At 56.8% G+C, this 14,677-nt stretch overlaps 1 protein-coding gene across 1 annotated transcript; it reads left to right on the forward strand.

Moving 5' to 3' along the window:
• The first annotated feature begins 770 nt into the window (after positions 1-770).
• C29H6orf132 (chromosome 29 C6orf132 homolog) lies at positions 771-11,827 on the forward strand. The gene is given in 5 exon segments (XM_014892350.2): positions 771-921; positions 4,282-4,397; positions 8,136-8,211; positions 8,540-11,408; positions 11,614-11,827. Coding segments are annotated over 5 exon segments (3,297 nt in total). The 3' UTR covers positions 11,699-11,827.
• Positions 11,828-14,677: the final 2,850 nt, after the last annotated feature.

A 14,677-nucleotide genomic window follows, 5' to 3' on the forward strand; every position in this document is an offset into this window, starting at 1 on the left:
TTCGGGGTGTCTAGGTGGGGATTTCGGGGTGTCAGGGGTGGGATTTCGGGGTGTCTGGGAGGGGATTTCGGGGTGTCTGGGTGCGGATTTCGGGGTGTCCGGAGGGGGATTTCGGGGTATCTGAGTGGGGATTTTGGGGTATCTGGGGTGGGATTTCGGGGTGTCTGACTGTGGATTTCGGGGTGTCTGGGAGGGGATTTCGGGGTGTCTGGGTGCGGATTTCGGGGTGTCTGGGTGGGGATTTTGGGGTGTCAGGGGTGGGATTTCGGGGTGTCTGGGAGGGGATTTCGGGGTGTCAGGGGTGGGATTTCGGGATGTCTTGGTGGGGATTTCGCGGTGTCTGGGTCGGGATTTCGCGGTGTCTGAGTGGGGATTTTGGGGTGTCAGGGGTGGGATTTCGGGATGTCTTGGTGGGGATTTCGCGGTGTCTGAGTGGGGATTTTGGGGTGTCAGGGGTGGGATTTCGGGGTGTCTGGGAGGGGATTTCGGGGTGTCTGAGTGGGGATTTCGGGGTGTCTGTTCAGGACCAGCAGCCGCACTGGCACCGTGCCCTCTGCAGCTCGGCTCTCCCCGCAGCTCTCAGAGCCAAGGGCTCGCTGGCACTGCGGTGATCAGCGGGCAGGGGCACCTGGCGAGGGCGGGCAGGGGCACCTGGCGAGGGCGGGCCGGGGTGGGGCCGGTCCCGCCCCCCCGGTGCCGCTCGTCCCGTCCCCGGCGCTCGGCGGGGATGCCCGGCCGGGAGCGCGGCGGCAGCGCCCGGCTCGGCCAGCATGAAGAAGCACCAGCCGCACTCGGTGCAGGGCACCTTCAGCCGCCTCTTCGGCAAGCGCCACTCCAGCCCCAGCGCCGCGTCCCTGTTCGCCACCAACCCGCCCTGGATCTTCACGCAGGAGGTGACCTCGGACAGCGCGGGTGGCACCGGTCAGTGTCTCCCCGAGAGCCGTGCGGGGTCGGCACGGGGCGGGCCGGGGGGAGAAGGGTTCCGTGGGGGTCGGGGGCTCCGCTGCCGCCCGGCGGGGAAGCTCCGGGAGCGCTCGGTGGCTCCGGGATGCGGCAGCGCCGGTCCCGGAGCTGCGCCCCGAGCGGGAGCGGGGGGTCCGCACCTCGGCTGGGCAGCTCCGGGCGAGCTGAACTCGGCTAAAAGAGGCTGGTGAGTGGCTGTGAATGTGTTTTATTGCTTCCCGTCGCGCTTTCCCACGCCATGTTTGATCTGCACCTTCCCAGGTTGAAGTTATTTACTCATAAACCTGTTTCTCGCAGGGCTGCGAGCGAGGGAGCTGAGGGTTGCGTATTCCTCGGGATTTATTTGTGTTTCTTTGTGGTTTTAATTGCAATACGGTGCCCTGGAGGCTCATGTAGGAGGGAGCCAAATTAATAGTAATGGAGCCAGGTAGATAGAAGATAGCAGTTTGTGGATGAAGTTTGGTGGCTGTAAGAGCCCAACAAACTCTTCCAAGAGTAAAAAAAAATGGAAGTGCTGCCTGCTGAGCTGTGCAGGGTGAAGTATTGTCTGTGGAAGCAACTGCGAGGTGGTTACACCCCAAAGGCCAAGCTGCTGAAACCAAGATAAAATGAAAATGTGACAGGGAGTTTCATGCAACTCTGCAACCTAGAAGGAAAATTGCTGATTTCTAACTGTCGTAAATCTGAGGAGGACTCAAGCTTCTCTCTGATGTGGTTTGGATTAAAAAAAAAAAAAAAAAAAAAAAAAAAAAAAAAAAAAAAAAAAAAAAAAAAAAAAAAAAAAGAAGTAAAGAAGTTGCTGTGTCTGCTTATTACAAGCCTGATTTCCGTGGCTGCAGTTCTGCAGTGGCAGTACAAAAGCTTTCTGCTCAGGTGTGGGTCGGGCTGCGAAGGAAAAGCCGGGAACGCTGAAGCCGAGCCTAAGGAGCGGCTCTCGAGTCGCATCCTCCTGGTTTCTGCCCGAGTCCGGCTGGCGGAGGGTGCGGTGCCAGGGTGGCACTGTGACACCTGGCAGGGCAGTGTGGCTCGCTGTGAGGAGGGGTCGGCAGCCCCGGGGACAGGGACAGCCCCAGTTTCTGGGAGGTTTCTGGGACGTTTCCTGCAGAGCTCCGTGCCAGGAGGAGTCCCCTGCTCCTGCTGATCCCCACCTGGGTTTCTCATACAAAGTAAACACAAGTTAAGCAATGTGCAATGGGTGTAGGTTTGCATGTCCCTGACTCAGAAATTCCTGAATATAGTGACTGATGCCTCCTCCTCCTCCTCCTGGGAGCTGTGGATACCCCGGCTCAAACCTGCTGCACCTCCTCCAGGTGATGCAACTCCCCGGGGAGGAAGAAGTTCCATTACATGCTTGGCAAATTGTTTATTTAATTTCCCATGGCTGGGCAAACACTAATGTCTGCAGGACAGGCTGAATGTCAAAAAGTGGCCAGAGCAAGGCCAGTGCTTTGAGCCAGCTGCTTCCCACAGCTCCCAAGGATGCATTTCCTGATCCCTCCTTCCAGGAAACGAGGCTGGCAGAGCTCAGGTCTTGCTGCTGAAGGGCTCCCAGCAGGCAAGTCCTGTTTATCTAGCAAGGAAAACACAACTACAAGCACTTCATTTTACTTTAATTAAAGCATTCAGGGTAGCGATGCTTAGTAATCTAGGATCAAAGTCCTTGTGATCTTTAATCCAGTTTCTCACTGGGTTTACCTAGTGACTTGTTAAATATAAAACTCATCGTTTCAAGTCTCAGAACTACTCTGTTGCTGCTCAGGCTGTCTGAGTCCAAACTCCCCTGTTGCTTTGGCCTTAATTCCTGCTCCTTACTCACTGAATGCGGGGTCACCCACAAAATTAATCATCACAGAATCACAGAGTGGTTTGGGTGGAAAGGGACCTTAAAACTCATCTCATTCCACTCCCTGTCATGGGCAGGGACACTTTCCACTGGGTCAGGCTGCTCCAGGTCCCATCCAGCCTGGCCTGGAACACCTGCAGGCACTTTGCTGGCACCTGTGTCCTCCCTGGGACCCCAGCAGCTCCTCCTGAGGGCTTGGGGCCCTCCCAGGCAAGGAGGTGCTGAAGTCTTGGCAGGAGCAGGCTGGCTGAAGCACAGGTTGATTCGAAAGCTGGAGAAGATGTCCTTTGTGTAAAGGATCACTTGTGGTGGGAGAAGCTTGGTGTGAGGGAGGGGAGGTTGTGATTGCCTGGCAGGGCAGATCCTGCTGGGGTATCCTGGGGTGACCTGGGGGTGGGAGAAGGGAAAAGCTGACGTGCTTCTGGACTCTGTGGTGTGTTTGAAGGTTGTGTGGAATTCATCTGCCTCCAGTCCCTCAGCAGAGGCTGTGCTGCCTCATGCCCAGCCCCTGGTGTGGTCAGGTTCTTCATTCCAGGTGTTCAAAGTGCTTTCCTTCTGTGGCACTCACACAGAGGCATCTGCCCTCCTCTTTTTTCACTAGACTTGCTGTAAAGCTGTTTCCTTGGGAGCTTCCTGCTGATTTCTACCCATCCTTCTTCTCCTCCCTTCCTCACTATCAAAGTCCGTTGCTGGGAACACCCCTGCAACTTTCCCTTCAGTTCCAGCCATTTTGTTTTTTTTCCCCCCTCCTTCCTCAAACTCTCAGATTTTCTTTAATGTCGGTCTCCTTGGCTACGAGTTATTTGTGTATCTCCTTCCAGCCAAGGTGGGGTTTACGTGCTTCAGTATTTCTGCTTGTTAATTCATGCTGCTAATCAGACACAAAGAATGTAATTAAATTAATTTTATGAGCTTTATTCACTGTCAGAAATAAACCGGCCCAAGAGGTGTGGTTCAAGGTGAAAGCACAAGGCTGGGAACCAGGAATTCCTGCTGCCTTCTCCTGCTTGTCCCAGCAGGGCTCTGTGACTTCCTGCCCTGTGTCTCCCTCCATCCAGGGCAGTGTTTTGTGGGAAGTCACCCAGAGCAGTGGAGTGTGGAAGTGTTGAGAAGCACCTGGAATTCCCTCTGGCTTGGCTGTCAGTGCTCAGCAGGGCAGGAGCTGTCCCTCCTCCTGGTCAGATTGAATCCTGTTCCTTCTGAGCTGTTCAGTCCCATCCTCTGGAGCTCAGGGAAGTCTCCCAGTGCTCTGCAGGGTTGTGAGTGCCTGTCCTGCACACATGGGACCTTTCCCTCCCTGTTTTCCACTCACATCCAACACACCCAGGTTTTCCTCAGGACATGCTGGGCTTTGCCCACCCCGGGAGCTGATGCAGCAAATTCCCCACAGCTCTCCTTAAACCTCCACGGTGTCCAGTGTTGTTTTTGCCAGTGTCCGAGCTCAGTGCTGCTGTAACAATCTGCTCTCCCTGCAGGTGATGTGATCGAGGTGTACTACGGGGACAACCGCTTCGGGACAGTGACAGACTCGGGCACAGCAACGCTCAAACCCCGTCCCAGGGTCCGGCCCCTGCTGACCTTCCTGCCCCTGGTGAGTGCCCCAGTCCCTGCTGGGAGGGTCTGGCTGCTGCCCTCAGCCCCCACCCGAGGGAGAGCACAGGGGAGAAGCAGGAGCGCTCTGTGATGAGGCTGGTGCCAGGCATTAGGGAAATAGATATTTTTCATTAGGAGGTGATCTGAGTTCAGGGCTGGTGTGAGGCACGGACGAGGCACTCGGGGGAGAGGCGTGAGCACCGTCAGACTTGCATTTTAAATTAAAACAAAATTGCTGAGCACAGAGATGATGGATCAGGCTGGCACTGCAGTTATCTCAGCGCTGCTGGCAGGATCTGTCCCGGGATCAGGTGTGGTGCTAGAGCAGTGCTGAACCAAGTCCTGCTGCAGCAGAGGAAGGAGGTGATGCTGTGGGTGTGCAGGGGATGATTCTTTTCAATCTCTGTATGAAAAACCAGTCCCTGCAGAGCTGCCAGTGCTGCAGCAGGGCTGGGAGCAGGGGCTGGAGCAGCAAGGGGCAGAACAGCCAGAGCAGAGGGCCTGGAGGTGGCTGTAACTCCCAAAGCCACCCTTGCTTGTGGCTGGCTTTGAGGAACCCCATGCAGCACTTTCCACAGATCCTGTTCCTTAAAGAGCACAGTGAGGCACAGGATTCCCAGAATCCCAGGTCTGGGTTGGAGAGGACCTTAAAGCTCTTGTTCCACCTCCTTCCACCAGGGCAGGGTGCTCAGAGAGGCTCTGGAGATGTCAGTACCTAAATTGAAGTGATACCCGCAGGTCAGGAGGTCAGTGAGGACAGCAAAATGCTTAAATCCTTTGGTGTTGACAAGGAGATGATCTCTGCTAATGGAAGTGTGTGTGGTAGAAGGATTAACAGCAGGAATGTCCCCGGGACAAGTCCTAAGGGCTGTCACACGAGCCCTGGTGCTGCTGCTGCCCACAGAGGCACAGCTGGCCCTGGGGCTCTGTTCCCCCTGTGAGGGTCCCTCGCAGAGCTGGCTGACAGCTCTGACTGAAGGAGTTAGTGGGAAAAGGCAGAGTTTGGAAGGATCAGTCTGTGTTGGATGTTTGACTCCTCTGGTGAGGTTTGATCATGATTGGATCTGGCACTGACTCTTCTGCTGCCACGAACATACCTGCACCAGGTACACACCTGCAAGGGGCCGTTCTGCCTTAACCCTTTCCCCCACCCACGGGGAGCAGCTCCCAGTGAGTCAGGAGGATGCACACACCCTGCCCTGCAGCTCCTGTGCCTCTGCACCTGGCAGCTCTTCCCACAGCAGCAGTTTCCTACCCCAGCCCGCCTGTCCTGGGCTGTCCCACATGGAATCACAGCAGGGACTGCAGGACAGGGCAGTCCACCCGCCTGGCTCCCCCAGCACTGCAGCTGCAGGGACAGCTTTGGCATCCCAGGGCAATCAATTCCTTCAGCAAACCACCACAAACTACCCTAGCTGAAAAAACGGGAGTCTGGGGGCAGCTCTGCATATTCAGAGAAATTCGTGGCCTCTCTGAGACCCCAGGGTGCCCAGCAGTTGTATTTTGGGGTGGCTTTTGTAACAGGCAGCCTCAAGCCTTGGCCATTTAACGGGTGGGCAGGGTGGGCTCCTGAGAGCCCGGGGAGCTGGGGGCACCGTGAGGACAGGCAGGGTCCCCTCAATGGGGGCTTCTGGCTGTTCCAGGGATGAAAAGTGATTCCTGGTGGTTACAGTGAAAGCTTCCCCCCACGGGATCCTCAGCAGGCACAAATCTGATTCAGGTACCACAAACTGGAAATGCAGGTTCCTGGCACAGCACCCAGAGCCTGCTGTGAATCAGCTGGAGGTTTTCTGGGCTGGCCACACCCCGAGCAAACACCAGGAACAATCTTCCCAACCATCTCTGCAGGCTGGCAGCGTGCTGGGGATGCTTTCCATTTCAGAAGCCAGCTCATGACGTGGGGTTGGGTGGTTTTTGAGAGATGCTGAGCATTAGCAACTGCCACAGAAGGTTTTGGTGATGAACAGGCTCGCCCAGTTTGAAATGACACGGCCAAAATTACTGCTCCTCTGTGAAGTGCAGTCTGTGTCCTGCAGCTTTGCATAGCTCTCTCCTGACTGCCAGTCCCTCCCCTGTCCTCTCCAAGCAGGTGATGCATATGCTGCTGCTAATGCAGAGCTCAGACATCTTCATTTCGAGCACACCCCGGGGGTGCTCTGGAAACAGCAGCAATGGATTTCCATAGCAAATGGGAACTGCTGGGGCTTTTTTCTTTGTGATTTTGGTATCTCATTGCTCTGGACAATTTTAACTATCAGTTCTTGGAGTGCATCTCTTGGCCTTTGTCTTCCCTCTGGCTCAGAATCTGCCCTGATGCCTTCACAGCCCTTGGCTTCTCCATCAGCACGGAGTTGTCTGGTCCTTTGTGCAATCCCAGGGATGTGAATTCCCTCACTCCTGGGTCACAGGAACTGGCGTATTCCCTTGTGGTTATAGGGGATCTTTGGTCATCTGCAGGGTGATGCATGTCTCAAGTGAAATATGTGTGTTTTTCTATTATTTTGGCCAAAGCTGGGGCATTGCAGGCTCTTCCACAGGAGCCCAGGTGCTGCTGTTGAATCAGCTCTGCCCCAGCAGCCCCTGAGTCCCCATGCAAGGCAGTGTGTAACTGTGAAGTGCTGGCTGAGCCTGGATGGGGCTGCATCAACAAATCCGACTGACCTTTGATCCAGGAGACTTTGGAATCCTGGAGCAATCTGATGTGAAAACGGTGATAACAGCAGTGAAAGGCAAAGGGCAGGGGCTCAATCATTATCCAGGCTTTTGTGTGCAGGAAATGGCTCGGGGAGAGGCGCGGGCTGATGGCAGGATAACACTTCCTTTGTCAAGGGCTGTTAAGAGCTCAGGCAGCTCCTGGGCTGAGCAGGAATGCAGCGGGGTGGATGTGAGCCTGGGAAGGGGACAGGACACTGTGTCCCTGAGCACATGGATGCTTCCTCCGAGCTCTGTGTTTCTGACATCGTGGTTCCCCAAGCTGCCCCCAGCAGGTGTGCCCTGCACAGGGGTGTCCAGGTGTGCCCAGGTGTGTCCCTGAGCCACCCCAGCCCCTCGGACCAGCCCAGCCGTGAGTCAGGAGGGCACAGGAGAGGCTTCGTGCTGCTGGCAGAGCCCCATGAGCTCCAGGTGAGTCAGCCTGCCTGTCTCACACTGGGTGGCTGTAATTACCTGCAGTGCCCTGGCTTCAGGCGTCCTCCCAGATGTGTAGGTGCTGAATTGCTGGTCCTGTACCAGCTAAAGGCACTGCTGAGTTCTCAGCGTGAGCGTGGAGGGAGTAATTGAGAGCAAACACAAACCACACAAGGAGCAGTTTTCCCCAGGGTGCTCAGATATGCAGGTGCCAGTTCCCCAAAAAGCTGGAGGTCTGTCTGTGACCTCGGTGTGGTGTGTGCGTGCCTGTGGCAGTGCTTGCTGCAGAAAAACACCCCCCAAACCCGGGGGAGCTGCTCCCTTCGATGGGACGTGAATGGTGAGGAGCTGTTGGGGAGCCCCAGGGGATGTGAAATTGCTGAATTCCTGCCCTGACCACAGGGAATTGTGTCCATGGCCCGTGCAGCCTTGATCACTTCACTCATCCCCTCAAAACCTGTCAGCAGCAGCTTCCACAGGGACCTCCATATCACAGAAACTGCCCCGGATCCCATCAGGGCTTGTGTGGACAAATTACCAGCTGCTTGTCAGCCCTTTGCTCTGATCCCTGGGTGTGAGACTGACGGCTCTGTTTTCTCAACTCCTGCAGAACGCCCAAGAATCCCATGGGGTGGCTGTGCCAACGCCGTCGGTGCCAGAAGACTTTGAGGAAAAGGCAGCTCTTGGTAAGGGATGTTGTCTGTGCAGTCCTGGCCGGCACAAAGTGCTCAGCAAGGCCTTGGGGCAGGAAGTGTGTGTGTGTGTACTGAGCTCTGGAGCAGACAGTCTGCTCATATATTTTCATGCTAAAGTAGAGTCTGCTATTAATTATTTTTTGAAGTAATTGAAAATTAATTAATTCCTAAGGGGTGAGGCCGAGTGGCTGTTACAGTTCAGAAGTTTTAGACCAGCCTGGCAAGGGGCTGGCTCGCTGGGCAGCCCCTGGCACAGGCCAGGCTGGCTCAGCACTGGTAGAGGGATGCTCACAGGGCTGTGCTCTCGCTGCTCTTGCAGGCTCTGGCTCGCAGCTCAATGGCAATTTCCGGATGTACAGCTCGGTGGGGGACCTGCGCCCGCCTGCCCTCGGTGGGGATGATGTGGATGAAGACATCCCCCCACCACCATCGGTGCCCCCTCCGCCCCCTCCAGCAGCGCCAGCGCCTCCGCCACCCCCTCCGGCCTCGCCGGTCTCTCCACCGCCCGAAATGCTGCCACCACCGCCGCCACCACCCCCTGAAATGGTGCCACCACCCCCTGAAATGGTGCCACCACCGCCACCCGAGCTGGTGCCACCTCCTCCTGCCATGGCAGCCCCACCGCCTCCCGCCTCTGCCCTGTCCCCCCCCAGCACTCCGGCTCCTCCCGACTTCATCCCGCCGGCCCCGCCGGGCGCCCGGGACCCCGCAGCCTTCGGCCCCGGCATCTCCAAGTGGAAGTCGGAGACGGTGCTGAACACGAGGCAGGCGGACGCCGAGGGGCCGCTGTGCCCTGCCCAGGCCGGGCTGCCCGCAGCCCCCAGCCCCAAGGAGAGCCTTCAGCCCAAACCCGAGCCCCACCTCACCTTCCCCAGGTCGTTCAAGGTGCCGCCGCCGGCCCCGGCGCGCTCCTCGTCCATCCCGATGCAGGAGGGCCAGCCCGGCCGGCAGGAGCCGGTCCCCAGGCAGCCTCATGCCCGGCCACCTCTCCCACCCTGCTTCACCATCAGACCAGCAGCCAAGGCACGGCCGGGAGAAGCGGAGCAGAGGAATTCCGGGCTCAGACAGGGCGTTGGGAAGTCGGCTGTGCCCCCTCCACTCAGCCCCAAGCCGGGCTCAGGGCTCGGCCAAGGGGTGAGTCCCGCTGGCCACCGCTCCCCACTGCCGGGCTCCGAGCGGGAGAAGATTCCCCAGCTGAAAACAACCGGGAGAGACTCCCCTCCAAAATCTGAACCTCTCACTGCCAACGACCTGGACCTCCCTCCTCCGGACTACCCGACCTGTGAGGATGACTGGAAGGATGCCAACAACCTGAACAAGCTGCGGGACGAGCTCTCGGCGCTGCTGCGCTCCCCGCGCCGGGAGGAGAGGCCGGGCGCTCCCCAGCCCATGGACAGCGCTCCCAGCCGCGCTGCCAGCCGTGAGCCAGGGCTCAGCGAGCCCCAGCTCGCCAGGAAAGACACGGGGCTATCCAAGGGAGGGGAGAGTGAGAAGAAGGAGGTGCCCAGCAGCCCCCCCAGCACTAACGGGGGCTCTCCCAGCACTGCAGTCACTACCCCGGAGAGCAACCCTGGCACACAGCCCCGCAGTGTGAGGACAATCAGGAACGAGCTGGAGGCCGTGCTGGCCCTGAAGAAAGAGGGGAAACCTGTCCCAGGTCCCAGCAGCCAGAAGCAGAGTGTGGAGAATGGCATCAGCATCCCACAGCTGAGGAAGAGCCCCCCTGACACCAGTGGCTCAGTGGTGCCAAAACCGCTCCCCAGCCCGCTCCCAGCCCCTGCTGTGGAGAAGGATGAGACAGATCCCAAGGACCATGCTGCTCCTGCTGCTGACAAGGTCACAGAGGACGTGAGCCCTGCGCCGGGGTCCATCAACAGCAGTGTGAGTCCCCCAGACCCACCTCAGGGACCGGCAGAGGAGCCCCCCGCTCCCACCCCCTCCTCACCCGCGGTGTCCCCTGCACAGAGCCCGGCACCACAGCCCAGCTCGGCCGTCTTCCAGTACAAAGTGCACCGGGCTGGGACCAGCCCGGCCGAGCCACCCTCTGCCCCGAGCTCAGCTGAGCCCCCCTGCCCAGAGAGCTCAGCCAGGAGCCCCCCGGCCACGCCGGCAGCGGGGCAGGAGGAGGAGCAGGTGCTGATCCACCCCGTGACGGGGGAGCGCGTGGAGCGGGGCTCGCCCATGGCCCTGCTGCTGGCAGCCCGGCAGCGCGCCCAGCGGGGCCGCCAGGGCGGGGACGGGGCCAGGGCCAAGCCACCCCTGAGACTCAGCAGCGCCTCGTCAGACACCACCTCCAGCAGCTTCTTCCGCCACGAGTCCAAGCCCTACTCCTTCACGGTGGTGCCTCGGCCGTCGGCAGCCAGTCCTGCGGGGTCCGTCTGGAGCAAACCCCCCTCGTTCTCCAGCTCCTCGGAGCAGGGCCGGGAGGTGCGGGCGGTGGGCGAGGCGCAGCCCCCCGGCCCCCGGCGAGCCACTGCCTCCAGCCTGCTCCAGGGCCTGCTGGACTCGGGGCAGCCTGGCCCAGCTCGCCACGGGGTGCCCAGGGAGGAGGAGAACGGGGACACGGCGCTGGACTTCGGGATTATCCCCCCACCCCCCGAATTCAGCAACGAGGCGGACGAGGGTCCCCTCCCAAGTCGAGAGGAGAACCGCAAGTGCCCCAGTGTCCCTGACAGCAGCCGGGGCTCGGGCGAGCCGCGCTATTTCAGGTGGTCTGGCTACAGCCGCAGCTACGGGGGCAACCAGGAGCCAGCAGCTCCGCTGCCCGTGGAGAAGAGCTGGAGGAACGGCGACTTCACCCCCCAGTACCCGGATTACAGCAGCTCCACGAGTTTCCCCAGCCACGGCCCCAACCCACGGCCGCTCATCAAGAAGCGCCTGTACATGTCGGAGCCCGACAGCTCCTACCCCCGGGCAGCCGCAGCCCCCCGCGCCTCGGGCACCCTCTCCTACGGCCCCGGGGGGTTCAGCTCCACGGCTGCGGAGGGGTCTCGCCGCCTGGGCCCTGCCCACAGGAACGGCCCCTCCAGCGCCCAGGGCAGGCGGGCGACCGCGGACGCTGCCGGGAAAGCCACGGCCTACGGCGGCAGCGGGGCTGAGGCCAAGTACAAGGGGCAGAACGGGGACTTCTCGCCCGCCAGCGTGCTGACAGCCAGCAGGTACGAGCCCCCCTGAGCCCACCCCTCCCTGTCCCTTGGAATTGGCCCCAGAGCAGCACTGGGGCTCCAGAGCAGTCTCTGCCCCCTGGCTCCTGCTGCTGCCCCGCTCCAAGGGCTGTGCCTGCTCCATGGCTGCTCCCTGAGCGGGGACACGGAGCGATCAAACACATCACAGCACCATCACTGACCACCAAGGTGTGCTGGGCTTTTGGTGATTTCTCTGTTCTCCCTGCAGGCACTACGGGGCCCCCTCCAACACCTTCACGGTCCGGCCCGGGACCCGCCAGCCCATCTCCTACACCTACCAGAGCCACCGGTAGGAGCTGGGGGCTGCCCCGCCAGCGTCCGGCTGGGAAGGGCGAGAAGGTGCCTGGGTTGGTCCTTCCCTTCTCCAGGGCACCAGGGACCACCCCAACCCAGCCTGAAAACGCACTTGCTTGAAACTGCTGTTGGAGAAGGTGGGGAACAAGCCTGAGACTTGGACTTTTCTCACAGGACTGTCATGGAGAGTAGTTACTGTGGAGGGCAGGCTGCTGCCTTGTTACTGAGCAAACGTGGTTTCCCCTTTTTCCCATTTCCCTCCTGGATTATTTTCAGAATGGCAGCCTGATAGGCCGTCTAGGAAAGCCAAAGAGCATCCTCAGCTCTCTTTAAAAGCATCACCACTGGAAAGATTGATTTGTTTTTTAATTGGTTTAACTCCAGCACATTTGGGAGCAGGGAAAAACCAACTGAGAGATGTGCACAATGGAAGCAAAGCAGTGTATAGCTAAATGTCAGGGGTTAAAATTAAGATTGTGAGGCCAGTGGGATGGGAGTAGAGTTTAGGATGCCTGCATCTTAGCCCTTTCTGTCCTTCAAGAGTTTGGAGTAAATCAGTTGTGCCTTAAACCCAGCTGTGGGCAGTCAGTGCCTGTCCTGCTGAGCCGGGCTCTGAGCTCTTCTCCAGGAGCAGCTTTGGGAGCAGGGGCCTCGCTTTGCTGTGCCTTTGGCCACTGTAAATGTTTCTGTTGGTAATTATTCCTCGTGGAAGGAGGCTGTGAGGCCTGCCTGGATGGCTGTAAAGCACTTTGGAGGACATGGAGCAATCCTTTTCCTTGGGCTGGTGGGTGCCAGCAGCTCGCCCAGGTGCTGTGCTGCTGGTGCTCCCCCCGAGGGGTCTCTTGCCACTTCACAGCCATGTGACGCCCCCCAAAATGTCCTTGTTAACTGTTCTACTGACACTTGGCTTCCACGTGTCCCGTTTGGGGACTGAGAAGTTAAATTTCAGTGGGATTGCATTGATCCATGGGCTGTGGGGTGTCTGCAGGCTCCTGCTGCTCCCCTCAGGGCTTTTCCAGGTGCTGCTTGTGCAGAGCTGCCCCTGCTTCCCCGGGCTGCCTGTGCAGGGCTGGGAGGTGGCAGCAGCCTTCAGGAGGGTTTCAGCCTCCACACTGAGCAGGGGGGTCTCAGGACAGCCGACCTGAGTTGGGAATAGCCAACCTCCTGAAACTAGACACAGAGAATCTTCCTCCTAGGTAAACTTGCTGAAATCACTGTAAGATAACTGTAAAAACTTGTAGAGAATATTTTCTAATCACTGACAAACTAAAAGCACTTTGAGACATGAGTCTGTTTTTATGGAAAGCACTTTCTATTTTCAATGCTATAAATACCACTGGTTCCACTCCAGCCTACCCTGCCTGGCACACACCTGGATGTGGCCTGCAAGCAGATCTTGCTCTGCAATTCAGCTCAAAATCAGGGATAAATTTTCCTTCACAGTGGAATTCTCAAGTGTTATCTTGATATTCAAGTCATGTCATTGACATTCTATGTTTTGTGTTACTTCCAGCTTTACCTAATAATTTAACAGCCCTCTCAGCAGCAGCTTTAAAGTATTCTGAACTTTACTTTGCTGTGAATAAAATGAAAATGCAAATACAATAATCAGTCTAATAGCTAATTCAAAGGGCATTTTTATGCCAGTAAGTCACAGTGACTTGGAAGATTTCCATTGCTCACTCCAGCCAATATTGAAATAATAGGCTTTAAATATCTGGGTGTTGGTTTAAAAAAATATTTATGCAGAAAAGTGACTATGGAGTAACTATAAGGACATTTAAGTGTGCCAAGTGTCATGTGGAATACCACCCACCCCAAAACATGGAATTTTCTCCATGCAAGGAGCATCCTGAGCATTCTCATTCATCTGTAGAAGTAAATCCATGATCCTCCTTGAGGGGCTTCAGGGTCATGTTTTGGCATTGGATGAAGTTTCACTAGTTTAACTTGAAAGCAAACAAAGAAGTCTCTCTGATAACTTTGCAAGTTAATGTTTTTTTTTCCTTCTGATACTTTTTTTTTTTTTTCCAAAATAATAAGCTATAATTGCAAATGAGCTCTCAAAAACAATTTTAAGGCTGGGTAGGCAGTTTCAGCTTTTGATACTGACTTTGCCCAGAAGTGGGGAGGGCAGGGGGTATGTGTGCAATTTTCCACCCCGAGGATTCTTCCAAACTGGAATCTCCCCAACACAAGTTTGTTGTTTTTTTTTTTTTTTTTTTTCTTTATAGAGAAAAATGTGACACTCCAATGTTGGCACTTGCTTTAAATGTCACATTTGCTATTTCACCCAGACACACAATTCATGTGTCTTAGACACCATGGAATGTCTCATTTCTAACAGACATAGTTGTTTTAATTTAGTATTAGAAGCATGATAATATAAGTCAGCTTTATAAAATAGCCATTGTTTATTCAACACCATTCTGGGACTGCAGAGGGGACTCAGCTGCCACTACATCAGGCTGGACTCTGCTCCCAGTTGTAGGACTGGTTAGCACGCAGGTTTTCAGCAGTGGAACACTTTATTCTTCAAACACTTTGGACTATCCCCGCTTCTTTTGAATGCATTCAGCCAATTCTGGTATTTCAGTAACAACTCACCATTGATTCCGGGGCCATTGTGACAAAGGAACCACTGTCAGAGCTGCTGGCAGCACTTGGGGACAGTCAGATGCCTCACAAAGTGAGGGCTGCAGGGAAGGGGAGCAGCCCCCTCCTCCTGGGGCAGGTAACTCTGTCAGGTACGTGCATGAACTGTGCTGGGATTGCTGCTCCTGCTCCTCCCTCTCTTTCACTACAGACATTTAGCAACAGAGTAAGAAACAGAACTGAGGGGTATTAGTGGAGCAAAGCACCCTGCCTGCCTCAGCCCAGTGCCGACAGCAATCCTCAAGCCTGAGTGTGGAATTATTCTCACTTCACCCTCTGATGCAGTGTGGTAATTCAAGTCGTGATACAACTTAAATTATCCC

Source organism: Sturnus vulgaris, chromosome 29, assembly GCF_052056855.1.
Source record: "Sturnus vulgaris isolate bStuVul1 chromosome 29, bStuVul1.hap1, whole genome shotgun sequence".
Taxonomy (NCBI): domain Eukaryota; kingdom Metazoa; phylum Chordata; class Aves; order Passeriformes; family Sturnidae; genus Sturnus; species Sturnus vulgaris.